This window comes from Lemur catta, chromosome 8 (genome assembly GCF_020740605.2).
Source record: "Lemur catta isolate mLemCat1 chromosome 8, mLemCat1.pri, whole genome shotgun sequence".
NCBI lineage: Eukaryota > Metazoa > Chordata > Mammalia > Primates > Lemuridae > Lemur > Lemur catta.
The window spans coordinates 30,787,603-30,806,291 of NC_059135.1; the positions used below are offsets into that span (position 1 = coordinate 30,787,603).

General features: G+C 41.8%; 1 protein-coding gene across 2 annotated transcripts in view; it reads right to left on the reverse strand.

Annotated features, from left to right (window-relative positions):
• Positions 1–1,133: 1,133 nt before the first annotated feature.
• The window catches only part of CASP10 (caspase 10), a 37,738-nt gene continuing 20,182 nt past the window's right edge, over positions 1,134–18,689 (reverse strand). For both annotated transcript variants that reach the window (XM_045559751.1, XM_045559750.1), the window contains exons 5-10: positions 16,912–17,021; positions 12,987–13,023; positions 11,014–11,117; positions 9,684–9,798; positions 8,604–9,096; positions 1,134–3,677 (exon numbers count right to left, since the gene is read on the reverse strand). In XM_045559751.1, the coding sequence (XP_045415707.1) occupies positions 3,524–3,677; positions 8,604–9,096; positions 9,684–9,798; positions 11,014–11,117; positions 12,987–13,023; positions 16,912–17,021 (1,013 nt within the window). In that variant the 3' untranslated portion in view covers positions 1,134–3,523. The remainder of the gene's footprint in view (positions 3,678–8,603; positions 9,097–9,683; positions 9,799–11,013; positions 11,118–12,986; positions 13,024–16,911; positions 17,022–18,689) is intronic.

The following is an 18,689-nucleotide window of genomic DNA, read 5'->3' on the forward strand; positions in this document are numbered from 1 at the left end:
TAAAGCGTTCCATTAAAAAAAACAAAATCAAAAATTTAGCTCCTATTCAAAGAGAACAAAGGTGTTGCTACATTCTTACGACATCCTTAAGAGCAAACTGCAGATTTTCAGCAAAACCCAGACTCTACCAGAAAAAAGTTAAATGATTTGTCACATATCCAGCCTGAGCAAGAACAAGACCCCATCCCTACTAAAACTAGAAAAAATTAGCCGGGCACTGTGGCGCACTCCCATAGTCCCAGCTGCTCGGGAGGCTAAGGCAGGAGGATTGCTTGAGCCCAGGAGTTTGAGGTTGTAGGGAGCTACAACAACACTACTGCACTCTAGCCCTGGTGACAGACTAAGACTCTGTCTCAAAAAAAAGAAAAAATTAACTTCAACCTTTGTACGTTGAGCAAAACTGACAAACCACATAGGTAGGAACTTCACTCAATCTTTTCCTTCATAAATGTCTGGGCATACAATGGATGTAGCCATTGCCAAATAGCTGTGATCAAACCCCCTATTATTGCTGGCCTCAGAATTCACACAGACACACAGAAACACTTAAATACAGACAAGTATATTTTACACATCGTAGACGGCACACATGAACAAGTGTGCACACACCCTGCCTGGGAGACGTGAGTCGAGTGTGATTGCACTCCTGCTATCTGTAAGTCTCCATGACTCACAGCCACAAATGTGCAGGGAGCCCTACAGAGCTTGCTGGAGGCCTCTAAAAAGAATGTTCCTGACTCTAAAATTTAACCTTACACAAGCACTAAGTTAAGCAAAATAGTAACATGAAACAGACTACAGGCCCAAAACTTAAACATCAAACTCCACGTGTTCCTGATGAAGAGATTTCATCAACAGTGTTTTGTCTGGCTTGCGCCTGTAATCCTAGCACTCTGGGAGGCCAAGGCGGGAAGATCACTCGAGGTCAGGAGTTCAAGACCAGCCTGACCAAGAGCGAGACCCCGTCTCTACTAAAAATAGAAAGAAATTAGCTGGACAACCAAAAATATATAGAAAAATTTATCCAGGCATGGTGGCGCATGCCTGTAGTCCCAGCTACTCGGGAGGCTGAGGCAGGAGGATCGCCTGAGCCCAGGAGTTTGAGGTTGCTGTGAGCTAGGCTGACGCCATGGCACTCTAGCCTGGGCAACAGAGTCAGACTCTGTCTCAAAAAAAAAATTAAAAAAATAAAAAATAAATAAAAACACAGTGTTTTTTCCAACAGAACTCAGAGCCAAGGGCTGGCCGCCTGCTGCTGCAGACACCATGAACGAGAGAGGGGAGAATTAGTTCTTCCCTCAGAGGATGCACGTCAGACGGTACCGCCAGTGTTGAGCTGCTGCTAATACAGTCAGCCGGAATAAGGAGCAAAGGAACTCAAGCCCTGTTATTTCCGTTGAGGGTACTGCCACAAGACCCTGTCACCTAAAGGCCTTCTACGCACCTCCACACAAGTAGATTTGAATGGCTACACACATAACACGTTCTCCTTCATCTTTCCAACAGCTAACATTTTCTCTGCAGATAAGGCTGAAAAACCTAGCTTGACGTAGTGTCTCAGAGCAAGGGAGTGGAGGGGTGAAATGGAAACCCAAGGCTCTGACCCTCAGACCCTTTGCTCCCTCCTTCCTGTGCACCTTGCCACCCTTCCTGAGCAGAGGACCGTTCAATGGCCAAAGGCTTATGTATTCAGCCGGACAAAGACTGTGACCATCAGCTGTTAGCCCTGATTTGCTTGCACAATGGCTTGAGAAGATCATCCTGACACATGCATTAGACTTATTTCCTCAGTCAAGCTGCATTTAAATCCATGTGGTGACCGGATATATTATAACAGGTTCTTATGAATACTTCTTACAGCAAATTTACAGTAAATGAATTTGACTTTCACATAAAGTCAGACAACTCTGAGAGTTATTTTTCTTCATTCCTTGACATCTTTTATGAGCACCTGCGTATCCAAGGGAACATTCATGATGTCCTGTGATGTCCCGTGGCGTTACAGTTCACGTAAGTGGGAAATAAAACCCCGTAAGCAATGACTGGCTGGAGGACTGTGAGCAAGTTGCTGTACCTCCCTGGGCCTCAGCTTCCTCATCTATAAATGAAGGCCTTACCCAAAGGACTTTCAACCACCCACCGAAGTCTAAGCTCTAAGGATTCAAAATGTGGTTTCAGGAATTAAAAAGAAAAAGTTCCTCTTGCAATAAAAAGAAAGCTCAAGTACATAAAATTGTTCAAAAGCCTTGATTTAAAACATATCAAGGCAGGGTAAGGTGGCTCACGCTGTAATCCTAGCACTTTGGGAGGCCGAGTTAGAGGTTCAGTGAGCTATGATGACACCCCTGTGCTCTAGCCTGGGTGACAGAGCAAGACGTGTCTCAAACAAACAAACAAACAAAAACCAATGCTTCCATAGAGAGCTACTCCCTCAAGGGAGCCAGGCATTTCTCTGCCCAAAAAGAACCCAGTGATCCTTGTGAACAGCTTCAGTCCCTGAGGCAGCCTCCTTCCTATCCCTTGGGACAGAGGAGCAAAGTGTATTAGTGACAAGGTAGGGCTGTTGACTGCAATCCACACGGCGCAGCTTCAAATCCTGGGAATATCCAGCCAAGAGAAAGGTGCTGCTCTGGACACAGGCCTGATTCAAGCTTGTCTGAAGCCTGTGCTACCCATTCATGGGTTTCCAGGTAAAAGAGGCAATAAATTCCCTTTTTCGCTTTAGTGAGTTTGAGTTCGGTGTCCAGTCACTGGCACCAGAAAGGTTCTGAGCAACACAGAATGTGACTTTACAATCTCTTCACACTGAGCCGCCATCTTCCTAGAGCCAAACCTGCCCCCATCCGAAGAGAAACAGCTTGAACCCCAGAAACCCAAGAAAAGGTCACAGATATGTAAACCAAGACAAAGTATTCTCTCCTCAGGGTATACACCCAACCCAAGAAAAACAGCTCCTGCATGAGCACCGTCCTTACACTAAAGCAGGCAATGGGCTGAGCATAGACCAAATTTTCACTTCCTAGATGTGCAAAAGAGAAGCCTTAGGAAGGGGGACAGCAGAGGGAGGTGGGTGGAATGTGGCCTCATAGTCCCACGTACAAGGCCATGCAGGGGGGACACAGAACTATAACTAAGGCAGGGGGCTGTGCAGAGAGGAAATCTAAGCTCAGTCTAGGCTAAGAATGGGGGTTCTTTGAGCTCAAAGCAATCTTAAAATAATCGTGGTTCCACTTTGCATTTCACAGATATGTAAACCGAGGCCAAGGATTCTCTTTTCAGGGTACACACCCAAAACCAAGGCAATGATCCAAGTCTTCAAAAAAGAAAGTTTTCTAACATTTAGACTTGTCAAAAGAAAAAGAAAAAACAGAATTGACTGTGTCTGAAAACAAGGTGGTTCCTGTCGCTAGAAGCACAGGTGGAGACCAGCTCACGGCCCCCCACTGGTTTCTGCGCTGGGTGGGAGGTTGCAGGACAAAGCCACAGGTTCCTTTCAAGTCTGACGGCCGATGAAGACTCTCTGCTACCACTGAAGTGCTCTGGGTGGCACAGGGAATACTACTTTTTTCCTTAGTGTGTTGGCAAACTGGGGCATCTGTTTCTTTATTCCATGGATGTCCGCTTGTAGACTCACATCACGGTTGACAACAGTGAGGATGGATAAGATGTCTTCTCCGCTGCAGACAGAGAGGAAAACTTTTCTCAGTCAGAAGGTAAAAACCACACACTAGGTCTTAGAAAGATACCAGACACCATGTACCAGGTCTTAGATAAATATGTGGCAGATACCATGTAACATTAATAATGCCCTCTTTATTCTTGGTTTTTGGAGAGACACAAAGATAAACATGACACTTAAAACACTTAGAGTGCAGACATAAATAAATCACTGACCAAAGATGGCATATACACAATATCCACAATACAAGGCACAATGTGATCAACTCCATATGAAAAGTAGTAGGTAAAGTTCCATTGCAAGTTCAGAGAAAGCACGTCTGCTTGGAAGGAAGAGAGAAGGCTTCATGGAGGAGGAAGCATTTGAGCCTGTGCTTGCAGGACAACTAGCATCGACCAGAACGTTCTGGGGGTGGGCGATGCATATCGCTGGAAGCAAACATGGGCTCTGGAGATAGACTCAATTTTGAATTGTGGCTCCGTTGCTTGCTATTGTGTGGTCTTGGGCAGGTTACTTACTTTTCAGAGCCTCAATTTTCACAGCTCTAAATGGGGACCATGGTAACCCCAATCTTAGAGATTACCATGAGAATTAAATGACGTATTTCAGGTAAAGCACTTAGAACACTGGCTACACTATTCCATTGACCATAATTTTCAGTATTATTATTGCTACTATCCTCCTCCTCATCATCATCATTTTTCTTTTCTTTTTCTTTTTTTTGGAGACAGAATCTCCCTCTGTCACCCAAGGTAGAATGTAGTGGTGTCATCATAGCTCACAGTAACCTCAAACTCCTGGGCTCAGGAGTTTGAGTTCGGTGTCCAGTCACTGGCACCAGAAAGGTTCTGAGCAACACAGAATGTGACTTTACAATCTCTTCACACTGAGCTGCCACCCCTTGTGGGATGTACAATCCTCCTGCCTCAGCCTCCTGACTGGCTGGGACCACAGGCATACACCACCACGCCTGGCTGAGATTTCTATTTTTGGTATTGATGGGGTCTTGCCCTTGCTCAGGCTGTTTGTGAACTTCTGAGCTCAAGCTATCCATCTGCCTCGGCCTCCCAGAGTGCCAGGATGACATGCGTGAGCCACCATTTCTGGCCCAGCCCATCACCATCATTTTTCAGGTGGGGGATGCAGGCCCTGCCTGGCTCTCCATCCCTGCATCCTGCTTTGCACCAGCTGTTCTCTCTGTTCCCAAATCTTCCTGTGGCTGATCCCTTCTCATCACGTAGTTTCGCCTGAAATATTACCTCCACCAAGAAGCCTTTTCAAGTGGCCCCCACCTCATTCTCTATATCATTATATCATGATCCTGTTTTGGTACATTCATAGCAGTTATCACTTCCTGAAATTGTCTTATTAATTTAAATGTTAAATACTGAAAACCATAAAGCATTGATGAAAGAAATTGAAGGGGATGCTAAAAAATGGAAGGATGTCTCATGTTCATGGATTAGAAAAATTAATCTTGTTAAAACAGCCATACTACCGAAGTATTCTATAGATTTAATGCAATCCCTATCAAAATACCAATGACAAGCCAGGTGTAATGATGCGCCTGAAGTCCCAGTTACTCAGGAGGCTGAGGGGAACAATCACTTGAGCCTAGGAGCTTGAGGGCAACAAAGTGAGACCCTATCTCTTCACAGAAATAGAAAACACTATCTTAAAATTCATATGGAACCACAAAAGACCCTAAGCAGCAAAAGCAATTCTAAGCAAAAAGAACAAAGCTGGAGGTATCACACTATCTGACTTTAAAATATACTGCAAAGCTATAGTAAACAAAACAGCATGGTACTGGCATAAAAACAGATACATAGACCAATGGAACAGAACAGAAAGCCCAGAAATAAATTCACATACCTACAGCCAATTTCGACAAAGATGCCAAGAACACACATTGAGGGAAAGACAGTCTCTTCAATAAATGGTGCTAGAAAAATCGGATATCCACATGCAGAATAATGACACCTACCTTTCACCATATGCAAAAATCAACTTAAAATGGATTAAAGACTTAAACATAAAACCTGAAACTATGAAACTACTGGAAGAAAACATAAGGCAAGCACTTTACAACATTGGGCTGGGCATAGATTTTTTAAATAAGACCTCAAAAGCATAGAGAACAAAAGCAAAAATAGACAAACTGAATTATATCAAACTAAAAAGCTTTTGCACAGTTAAGGAAATAATTAAGAGTGAAGAGAACCTACATAATGGAGAAAATATTTGCAAATTGTACATCCCACAAGGGGTTAATAGCCAGAATACAGAAGGAACTCGCACAACTCAACAGCAAGGGGTGGGGGGGGAGCCAAATAACCCAATTTGAAATGGGCAAAAAACCTTAATAGATATTTCTCAAAAGAAGGTATACAAATGGCTAACAAATACATAAACAAATGCTCAACATCACTAATCATCAGGGAAATGCAAAACACCAATGAAATATCACCTCACTCTAGGTTAGAATGGCTATAATCAAAAAGACAAAAGAAAACAAGTGTTTGCAAGGATGTGAAGAAAAGGGAACACTCACACACTGTTGGTAGGATTACAAATTAGTATGGGAATTACGGAAAACAGTATGGAGGTTCTTCAAAAAATTAAATATAGAACTACCATATGATCCAGCAATCCCACTACTGAGTATACATCCAAAGGAAATTAAATCAATATTCAGAGATACATGTGCACTCCCATGTTTATTTCAGCACTATTTACAATAGCCAAGATATGTAATCAACCTAAGTGTCCAACAATGGAGGAATGAATAAAGATAATGTGGTGTATATATACACAGTGGAATACCATTCAGCCATAACAAATAATGAAATCCTGTCATTTGCAACAACATGGATGAACCCAGGAGAATGTTAAATGAAATAAACCAGACACAGACAAGAAAAAAAAAAAACACGTTCTCACTCATATGTGGAATATAAAACAAAAAAGTTGATATCAGAAACAGAGAGTAGAACAGTGGTTATGAGAAACTAGTATACTCTGGTTTCTCTTCAGATAGAATAAATCTTTCGCCTTTTACTATGAGAGACTAGTGAGGTAGAGGAGGGGGAAAGGGAAGATGGGGAAAGGTTGGTCAATGGGTACAAAGTTACAATTGTACAGAGAGGAATAAGTTCTGGTGTTAATTTTTTTCCAATAGATTTAGGGGTTACGAGTGGAGTGTTATTACATGGATATATGGTATAGTGATGAAGTCTGGGCTTCTGGTGTACCCATCACCTGAATAGTGTACGTTGTACCAATAGGTAATTTTACATCCTTAAACCCTCTTCCATGCTTTCTCGAGTTCTGGTATTCTATTGCATAGTGGGGCAACCATAGTTAACAGTAAAGTATTGTATATCACAAAATGACTAGAAGAGAGGCTTTTGGAGCTTCTCAAATGATCTCATCAAATGATAAACGCATGAGGTGACGTATACACTAACTACTGTGATTTGATCATTATACAAAGTATATATGTATCAAAATATCAAATTGTAGCCCACAAGTATGTACAATTACACTGTATCAATTAAAAAAATAAAGAAAACACAAAAAAAGACATTTCTGGAGTAGCAAAAAAATAGGCATTGCTTAATCATGCTTGCATACCATCTCCTTTTAATAAACTGTTGTATTTTTTTCAATAATAATGATTTAAATATTCACTTACATTTTTATTATGTGTCTTCCCCTCACTGGACTGTTAGTTGCATGGAGAGGAGGTAACATCTCTCTTGTTCACAAGCGCCTCAGCCCCTAAGTCAGTACCCAGTATAGTGGGCACATAGTAGGCCCTGAATAAATATTGCCTTGTTCCTGAAGCCATAGCCATTGGCCTTTGATGGCTGTGGTGGGGGTGGAGGGGTTGGTGAGGAAGAGGGAAAAGTTGACTCAAGGCTCCAGTCTTGAGTTCCTAGAAGAGCATGGTGGCCATTCCTAGAAATGAGGATTGAGGAGTAGGAGCTCCTGGAGAAGGCTGGGAAGATGAGTTCAGGAAGATGCATACTGAATGTGAGGTCCAAGGGCAACACAAAGGTAGGATGTCTGGCAGGCTGTGAATGAGGTTGGCTCAGGCAGTCATTCATTGGTCCAGCAAATATTTATCAAGCCCAACAACATATCAGGTACTGTGTCAGGTGCTGAGGCTATAAAGTTGAATGAAACAGGGTCTCTGCCCTCCAAGAATTCAGAGATGAGTGGACCAGAGATGGCAATATGGGAGGCCTTTTCATGGAGGTGCCAGGGGCCTCTAGGTACAGCTAAAGCTGCCAGGAGGGGAGTGGGGGAAGAGAGAGAGAGAGAATGAATGTGCAAGTGCAGAGAAGGGGGTCCAGGGAAGAACCTTGGTGAAGGCCCACTTCCAGGGTGCAGAAAAGGAGCATGTGGCAGAAGGGAAGTTTTAAGTGGCAAATAGAATGCCAAACACAGCACATAGGTGCTCAGAAAATATGAATGTCTGATAAATTATAAAGGAAGGAACAAATAAAAGGCCCCCATGCCTTTGTTCATGCTGTTTCCTCTGCTCAACAAGTCGTTCACCCTAAGTTTTTGCCTAACATCTACTTGTCATTTCTATTAATAGAAGCCTCCTCTGATCCTCCAAATCTGAGTGAGGTACTTGTCCTGAGCATTCCCATAACACCTGTGCGTTACAACATGTGTTTAGCACCTGGGGATGCTCTTCCCTGCCTGTGTTTTTCTATCCCTCAAGCTTATGGGCAACATGACTGTGGACTGTGTCTTTTTTTATTCTGTATCTTCCTTTCCAGATCCATCTGGTACTCAATAAAAGGTTGTTATAAATGGATGGATGGACGAATGCATAGATTGATAAACAGGTAGGTGGACAGGTGAACTGATGAACAGGCAGGTGGATGGAAAAACTCAGAACTCTCACCTTAGGACCAAGTTCTTCAGACGTTTACACAGAGACTGAATATACCAGCTGCCTTCTTCTATGTGTCGAAAAGATAGATAGCCTGGGACAGTGGACAGCCCGAGCAGGAAATCTGCCTTGATGGGAATTCTGTACTCCAGAGGAGGGAATGTGCCCTCGGGGTTCACGGCATCTGCTTCAATGGGTGCAGAAGGTTGTGTCGCTTTACCTTGGCAGGCCTGGATGAAAAAGAGCTTGGGTTTTCCAGTCAGTCCAGGGCACTGCTGGGCTGTGAAGTGAGACAGGATGTTCTCAATGAGAATGGGGACCCCGTCTGAAGAGTAGACCTTCATATCTTCCCCATGGGTCAGAACACAGAACACAAAGCAGTCCCCGTCAGCATGGTCCGGACGACTCTTCTGTTCCTGCAGAACCGTCTCCATGCGTGCGTGGGTCACATCATCATGCTTGTGTACTGTGAACCCAAGCCACTGAAACACACGCATCAGGGACTCTGTAAGAAAAGGAGGGGAAGGGGAAATAATGAAATGAAGCAAAACAAAATAAAATGAGAAAGTGAAACAATGCTAATTAGTTCTAAAAATTGCACAGCAAATAGTCTAAAGTTTTGGATTATTTTTACTGTCGGAACAACAAAATCTTACAATGAAACTGCCTGCCTGTAGTACCCAGTGTTGTCACAACAGTCCTGAGAGTCAGCAGTGATCAGCGTTTCATCCTGTTTCACAGATGAGGAAGCTGCAGTCCCACGACTCCCCCACGGTCACAGACTCAGCTAGCGGTGGAGCCAGAGCCCAAGCCCAGGTTTTCTTGTGTCGACCCTGTACGCTCTCCCCAAACCACAAAGGTATAAATACTCAGGGACTCTTGTCACTCTTTAGCAACTGGTGACACCCAGGGACATACAAGGGGCTCAGAAACACGATATCATCCTTACATGTATATGGATGATAAAAATGTCAGAGAGAAAATGTGAAAATAAAAAAGAATTTTAAGATCTCCAGCAGACAGAGTGAAAACCCATCTCTTAAAAAAAAATCTCCAAATTGCATTTGATAAACTACTTCAGGTTTTTCTTACCAGCATCTCTATTCGTCCCTGGTCTATCTGACAGGGAGGTGGAGGTAAATGTGTGGTTGTTGATAATGACACAGTGGCCTCTGTGTTTCCCATTCATCTTGTACACAGCTACCTCCTTGAAGAAGAGATACAACCACTTAGTAGGGATCCTCATTTTAGGGGTTTAAATGTTTCTAACCCACCACTCCAGTGGGTCCATTTTGAGAAAGAACAGGGGGCATCTCTTAGTGCGAGTTTTTTAAACCATATTTTTATACTTTAGTCTAAATCCCCTGGAATACTTATGCCACATTAATTCTAAAGTAACACACTGAAAGCTTAGTGATTCTGACCACTCTGTACTCAGTTTTGCTATTACATTATGATCTGAATACAATTTCAAAGATTCTTTTTAAGTCCTAGAGCCCAGGACAAAGAATAAATCTCATGTGCACTAAAGATCAGCCACTTCCTTTCTCTCAGAATGCCACTCCTAGTGTCATCGGCAGACAGTGCTCAAGGTCCTGGCCCTGGTTTGGAATGCCAGGTCCTGATTAAAGTTCAGACTTCACCTGGTTTGACTGGAGAATCTCAATTATCATAGTTAGAAAACAGAATATGTATTTTAATATTATCAAATCCAGCATTTTTGCAAAAGCATCTTCATTTTCAGGTTAGCAACATGAAAAAAGCACAGGTAAGAATTTAACAAGACAACAAAAATGTAAAACTGTGGTTTTTTCAGATGGTCGGTTTCTGGAGTGATCTGATTCCTCCAAAAACAGAGAAAACTCTTTTGTAACTTTATTTCTGGACATAAAAATAACATACAAGCCAGTGCAGTGGCTCGCACCTGTAGTCCCAGTTACTCGGGAGGCTGAGGTGGGAGGATCCTCTGAGCCCAGGAGTTTGAGATTACCCTAGGCAACATAGGAAGACCCCATTTCAAAAAAATAAAAACATATACAATCGAAGTAGGAGTTTTAAAATACATGCAATTATTTTTGAAGGCTATTGTAAAGAGTATGCAATTACAAATTGGCCGAGTTGGTTAGTGGAGGCTCTGTGCAACTGAAATGATCCCTTGAAAATATGGTACATCTTTGATCCAAGCAGAAAAGAACTGGCTTCAGTGGGTTAAGAAAAGAAACTTGCCCAGAGGGCATTCATGACTGAAAATGTAATAGCATTACTTCCATAGCCAAAGGTATGATTGATACCAAAAAAGGTGTCAAGAACAGAGATAATCACAAGGAGAGGAAGAACCAAGTCAGAAACAAACAACTCTCGGCCCTCAAAGCCACCAAGGGCTGGGCCCTAGGTAGAGAGCACCTGAAGAAACTGTCCAAACCTTTGCTTTGGCTTCAGAATTCACAGTGTTGGGAGATGCTCCCAGGGTGACAGATGCTGGGGTCATGGAGACCAAGGCCAGTGCACCATTTGTTGCTCTGTCACCTGGAAAGAGAAGTATGCAGACTCTTCAAATATCTTTACTCAAGCACTTAGATTTCCTTACTAATAATTTTATAATAGAGCATCTAATGCTAGAGAATTGTTTTTTCCTCAAGGTGCTCCTGAGACATAAACTCAGCCACAATCCCTTTCCTGATAGGAGAGGCTGATGTTCTCACATTCCTTTCTACTTTTTCTGGTTGGAGACTACCCTGTTGGCAGAGCATGGGTCGGGGAATTAAGATTACATGGATCAGATCACGGGTTCCTGGTACAAAGCATGGTTGGGTTGAGTCAGCATTTGTTTGTCACTGGTTATATAGAGTATAGCATCTAGAGGGATCTCAAGAAGAAAAAAAGAGCAAAAAAAAGAAAAAAAAAAAGGGTCCAGGGACCCAATCTGGGCAATGCAAAAATCAGTCCACAGCACTGGAATTAGCTTAGTCATGCCTTTGGCATTGGCTAAGGATCACACTGCTTTGAAGTGTTCCTGTAAACTCCCCAGTTCCTCTGGATAGCAACCTACCACAGAGAGAGAGTTGACAATGGGTTATTTGTCATATGACAGTAACAGGAAAATGTGATATGAACCAGTTTTCTTCTCTCACTCCCAGCAAGTTTATAGTAGAATCCACCAAGCTCTGCCCTGGACTCTGGGCATGGATTAGTTATTAACTATGGTCAAGGGTCAGTCCTCAGGCTCAGCTCAGGCTAAGCAAGTCCCTTTTCCCCAGAACAGAAAATGCATGAGAAGGGCCCCAAGCTGCAGTGGCTCAGAACCCCTGTAAATTCCTTCTCACATTGGCAGAAGGTAACACTCCAGGGGAAGCCATGTCTAAACTTTGGAACTGCAGAATTATAAAATGGAAACTGCCTTATTCTTCAGAGAAGGGAAGTGGTTGCCTGAGCTCACTTAGGTGCACCGTGGTGGAACCTGGTCCTCGGAGGATGAGCTTTGGAGTCAGAGTGCTGGGTTCAAATGCCAGCTCCACTTCTTTCCAGGTGCAGGGCCTTCAGCAAAGTACTATACTTCGTGGGTTTCGGTTTCCTCATCATTAAGTGGGGATAACAGTAGTACCTATCTCTAGGTGACTGGAGAATTAAATGACAGAATCCCTGGAAAGCTCTCAAACAGTGCCTGGCACGTGGCAGGTGCTCAGTGATGGTAACTCTCATCAGTACCATCAACGTCACCAACATCACAGCACGCAACCTCGAGGTTAGCAAAAAGACGGATTTCTAGGAAAGTTGTGTGTCTTGAGCTCTGAAGGTTAATTTTCCAGAAAAAAAAAAAAAGAGGAATGAGCTCTGATAGACTCTACATATCACAGAGAGACTCCACCAAAACCTGTTTGTTCATAAGCAGTATAGCCCAGTGGCAGATTCTGGAATATTTTCCTAAGGTCATGGTTTCTGGGCACCAAACACACCACTGCCAAGTCCGTCCTCTGGTTTCTCACCCTCTGAAAAGCAGAGGCAGCATCTGGAGCCACTGTGTAGAAGACGCTTCCGCAGACTGCACATTCTGCAGTCACTGCTGCCTGCAGGCTTCAGCCCTGCCAGGGGCTCCTCTCCTCCCCACCAAGAGTGACCTCATCCCAAAGGGTGGAGGGAGAGCACCTGCTCACATTCCTCAGAGTCCACTGTGCTGAGCATTCAGAGCACGAACCACCCAGCCCTCCTCATACTCCATAGAAGAGCTGGTATAATCCCTACATTCATTCTTTTGCTTTGAATTGAAATAAAAAATGAATTCGCCACTAATTTGTAAATCTTCTCTATCAAGTCACCTTGCATTACTTGCTATATGTCAAATATATCTGCTCCTGCCTTATGGATCCAAGTTGTAAAAACTGTATTAGAAATACCTACCATTACTCCTTGTATGCTCATTTTGACAAGGCTCCTCCTGTTAAGAAAACAGAAAATGCATGAAATATAGGAAATTCACACAGTTAAGATGAAGACCAAAAATCTAGACTTGATACAGAGAAGGACAGAGAAAGACAGACATCTAATCCCCAGCCATAGAAAAGGGCATTGACAAGAGACAGGAGGAGAATCAACTCCCCCCTTCCAAAGGGGAGGCTTCACAAAGACACACTGGCAAAAAAATACAACATGACATGTGCACCAGGCCATTTATTCTTTGCAGCATTATTGGAATAATTAAGGATTGGAAATCGCCTATAGGATGCCAAAGACAATCTCTAAACTCTTCTTCAGGAGATATTGTCACATGAAGGAAGCAAAGCGAAGAATAGTATTTTAGTATGCTATTAGGCCATTAAATATGAAATGTCCAATTTCAAATTAGATGTGTTGTTTATTATATCTCAGACAGGAAGCAGTACAATTAATCAAAGTATGTGCCTAAACTATCGACACAGTTTTGCCATCTTAATGGTAGCTTGTTTATGCAGCACCGAAGAAGCTGGAGAGCAAGTGGTGATGAAACCTCTGAAAGGCATTTTCCACAGCTTGTTGAGAAATGAATAGTTGTCCTTGCAAGAAGTGGTCCAAAGTCTGGAAAAAGTGGTAGTCAGTCGGTACAAGGTCTGGTAAATATGGTAGATGACAGAGAGTTTCCAAGTTCAGCTTCTGTAGCTTGAGCAGCGTTGTTTGTGCAACATGTGGTGGAGCGTTGTCTTGCGAGAGGACTGGCCTGTCTCTATTGACCAGTCTTGGCTGCTTAATCACAAGCATCCTCATCGTTTTGTCCAAGTGATTGCAGTAGACATCTGTTGTAAGTGATTGACCAGGTTTCATGAAGCTGCAGCGGATAATACCAGTGCTGGACCACCAAACAGACACTATTAACTTTTTTTGATGAATATACAGTTTTGGACTGTGTTTTGGCACTTCATCATTAGCCACACTGTGCTGAACACTTGCAATTGTCAAAAAGAATCCATTTTTCATCACACATAATAATACAGTGTAGAAACGGTTCACCTTTACGTTATGACAGCAAAGAAAGGCAAGCTTCAAGACGATTTCTCTTCTGATGCTCGTTTAATTCACGTGGTATGCATCTATCTAGCTTCTTTACCTTGGTGATTTGTTTCAAATGGTCCAATATTGTTGGAATAGTAACATCAAACCTTGCTGCTAATTCACTCATAGGTTGAGATGGATTTGCTTTCACTACAGCTTTCAGCTCATCATTATCCACCTGGGTCTCAGGTCACCTATGTGGCTCATTTTCAAGATTAAACTCACCAGAACAGAACTTCTCAAACTATCAATGTACTGTGTGTTCATTAGCCACATCCTTCCCAAACACTTCACTGATATTTCGAGCTGTCTGTGCTGCATTGGTTCCACAAGGGAACTCAGTATTTGAAAATAACACAGCCTGTAATCCTAGCACTCTGGGAGGCTGAGGCAGGCAGATTGTTTGAGCTCAGGAGTTCGAGACCAGCCTGAGCAAGAGCAAGACCCCATCTCTACTAAAAATAGAAAGATATTATATGGACAGCTAAAAATATATATAGAAAAAACTAGCCGGGCATGGTGGCGCATGCCTGTAGTCCCAGCTACTCGGGAGGCTGAGGCAGAAGAATTGCTTGAGCCCAGGAGTTTGGGGTTGCTGTGAGCTGGGCTGATGCCACAGCACTCACTCTAGCCCAGGCAACAGAGTGAGACTCTGTCTCAAAAAAAAAAAAAAAAAGAAAGAAAGAAAGAAAATAACACGAATTTTTTACTTATCCATGGTTTCACAAAAACTGCTCCAAAAAAATCTGAAAGATAATCTCAAGCCAAACCATGCGTTTTAAAGAATGAGGATGTACCTTCACAATTAAAATAAAAGTGTCAGAGATATCAACCATCAAACAGTACTTAAGGAAATCAAACATTTCATACTTAATAACCTAAACTATCTCTTTTGTAATAAACGGGAGATATGGGTTGGTTTTTCTCAAAAGTAACAATAGAATAAATCATAAAACAAATAAAAGTGGTACTCGATAAAGGAAGACAGACAGGGAGGTAATGCAGAATTTACTCTGGGCCTACATTAACCTTTGGTATCATTAAATATAAAACTAAAACAAAGTCTAGGGTCCTGTCTTCTCTGTGTCCTCCTCCCTCTTCATCACACCATCACCTCCTGGCGTCCTCAGCCCTCAGCCTACAGCAGAAAGCCCCAAAGGAAACTGTGTGTCCAGTAAGGACTTAAAAAGAAGCGGTTGTTAGGTCTCCTCAATAGAGAGCCATGCCTATCTTCAAGAAACCCTATGCCACAGTCAAAAATACTGATTTAGGGTTTTTTTGTGTGTGGGTTTTTTTTTTTTTTTTTAAGAGATGGAGTCTCACTCTGTCACCCAGGCTGGAAGTACAGAGTGCAGTGACACAATCATAGCTCACTGTAACCTCAAACTCGTGGGCTCAAGCAATCCTTCTGCCTCAGCCTCCTGAGTAGCTGGGACTACAGACACGTGCCATTGCACTGGCTAATGCTTTTTAATTTCTTTAGAGACAGGGTCTCGCTATATTGCCCAGGCTGCTGTCGAACTCCTGGACTCAAGAGATCCTCCCACCTCTGCCTCCTGACTCACTGGGATTGCAAATGTGAGCCACCGCACCTGGCTCTGATGTTTTTTTAAACAAATTAGGAGATATTGCTTGAAATACAAAGAGATTCTTCTCATTAAATCCAATTATTGGCAGTGTTCTTTTAAATAAGAAAACCCCTGCCTGAGGTGCGTATGAAACATGAGATGTTTCACTAAGTTTTATTTTATCCAGCACATGTTGGAGAGGGGCAGGGTTGCCCAGTAACTTTTAAGACAGTTTCGGTCCCTGAGAGTCTGTGAGAACGTAGGTGATGTGAGGTATTGTCCCCTCATCCCTCCGCACTTGCAGCACAACCACAACTAGCCCCTACTTTAAACTGGCTGTGGCCAGAGTCTTCCCCGGTCAGCATAACTGCCGCACTTCAGAGACCACAGCTGAGCCACGCTCCTTTAGAAACACTGAATTTCTGAAAGGCAAAGAGCAGAATCCTGTGTGTGTGTGTGTGTGTGTGTGTGTGTGTGTGTGTTCTACATGCATGTCAGTATCTGAGCACAAAACTAGTTGAAAAAGTGGTTAGGGGGAGTTAGGTTTAGCAGGCAATTTAACTTATAATTAGGGAATCCTAGAATGTCAGTGCTGGAAAACCATATTTTAAAAAGCTTCTGGGGGCCAGGTGCAGTGGCTCATGCCCGTAATCCCAGCACATTGGGAGGCCAAGGCAGGAGGATCGCTTGAGGCCAGGAATTTGAGATCCGCTGGGCAACATAGCACGACCCCATTCTCTATAAAAAAGTAAATTAAAAAAGCTGGGCATGGTGGTGTGCACCTGTAGTCCCAGCTAGTTCAAGGCTGCAGTGAGCTATGATGGCACCACTGCTCTCTAGCCTGGGCAACAGAGAGACACCCTGTCTTTAAGAATTTCAAAATGGTAACAGCAGAGAATTAAACAAAGCATGGGGCCCTGTAACAACTGCACAGATTGCATGCCCATGAAGCTAGCTCAAATTGCATCCCACAAATAAGAACAGAGGAACCATTGCAAAGCAACCCAGGAGTGTGTTAAAGTCAGCTCAAACCAGTTTAATGAGAGCCCATTGTTAAATTTTCAGAAAATGTGCAATCTGGTTGATGTCATATTGTTTACTTGAAATCAGCCGTGGTGGGACTATTTATAGCAAACATTACAAATCAGGGCCTCTCTCTCTTTCTTTCTTTTTGGGTTGGGGGAAGAAGGTGGAACAGGTTGTTACACTGACCAGCACACCATTGAACCTACCTGTAAGGCTGTAAGAAATTTTGTAGTGTCTGATCGGGAAAATAGCTCTTCCTCTCCTTGATACAATGACTCAGTTTCCTTGTCTACAGGAAGTGTCACTAACTCGGCAGCTGCAAATAAAATCACAGATAGGGAAACAAAATCACCTTCTGACTAGTAGCAATCCAAAATAACCAATCATCAAAAGTATTTTAAAGAGACTGGTAAATTTTCAATGGCATTTCCTTATGGGGGCCTCAATATACACCCAGAAAAAATGTGAATTTATAATTTATTTTATTGTTATATTTTCTTTATTATTGTTTTTATGTTTTTGTTATTTTAATAATTTTATTAGTTCCTTAAAATTACTATATACTTTGCCAAATACTATTTCAGAACTTATGGTGCTTAATATACCAGGTAATTACCAAGTAGAGATTCCAAAAGCATTACCTCAAAAATTAATATCAGAATTCGGACTATAACAGCAAAAAAAGAAAGAAGGAAAGAAATAAAGAAAAAAAAAAGAAAGGAAAAAAAAAGAAAAACCATTCAAAAGTGCTAATTACCTAAAAATGTTCTATCCATAAAATGGATTTCTATGGAACCATTAATAAGAATGAACAATATCTATATTATATTCATGGAAATGTCAGCTATATTAGGTGGGGGGGAAAGCAAGTTATAGAATATGATTAGCATGGTCTTAGTTAAATCTATATATAAAATATCTATAGGCACACACAATTCTTTCTATATAGAAGAATATATCCCAACAGTGGTTATCTTTGGGGAATGGGTTGGCAATGGATGAAGGAGGAGAAGAGAGAAACTTTACCTTCTACATTCTGGATTGTTTTCATTACTGAATTTTTATTTAATTTTATTATAATTATATATATTCTTTTTAATAATAAATTTAAAATACTCAAGCAAACACCAAGGCTCAAGAAAACTCAGAAAGTTCCCCAGGTGGTCCTTAAATAAAGCTAATATCCTAATCAGATACAATGGACTTGGACTTTGGATCACACTTACATAAAAGTCTAAAATCTGCACACCTACTATCTTTTCGGTCCGTTAGTCTTTCATCCTAAAGGCAGAATTAAGCCCAGACTCTTAAGACTGTAGAAAGTCAATATTAAAATATCAATAACGATTGACAACTAAAAGAGATCATACAGGTAGGTTGTAGAAAAGAAAAATCAAAATTAAAACTTTTCTTCTGATATAAAACTCAGTCCTCAGGAGTCACAAAGGCAAAGGTAAACGTTAATTACATAGAAACTAGCGTGTCTTCTCCAGAGTTCAAACATCCAAAATAATATGACCACTTGCCTCATGTTTACTTTGTATGGGGCACAGGGAAATGACAACGTATTCAGGAAAAAAATCTCTGCATTCAAAGTTCATGTAAGGATTCCAAATATTCTTTCAGTATCAACTTTCTGGTTTTTATTTCTCACTTAATAATTTAATAAGGAGAACTGATATTATTCTTCACAACTTTTACTTAAATTATGCATTTATTCATTGCTTTAGTCACTGTTTGAGATTTTATCAATTTAACAATAGTATATTTTGTTCCTCAACTCATTCTATGTTAATTGAATTCTTAGGGAGCAGTTTCCTCTTAGCTAGTTTCATTCTTAACCAAAGAAATTTGCATTCACTGACTGAGCCAACTTATGAGCGTGTCATAAAAGCTTCACAGATATACTCATGAGTTTACGTACAGCTCTTGTTTAACAGTGGAGTAACAGACTCAGAAAAACACACATATTTAGTATATTGAC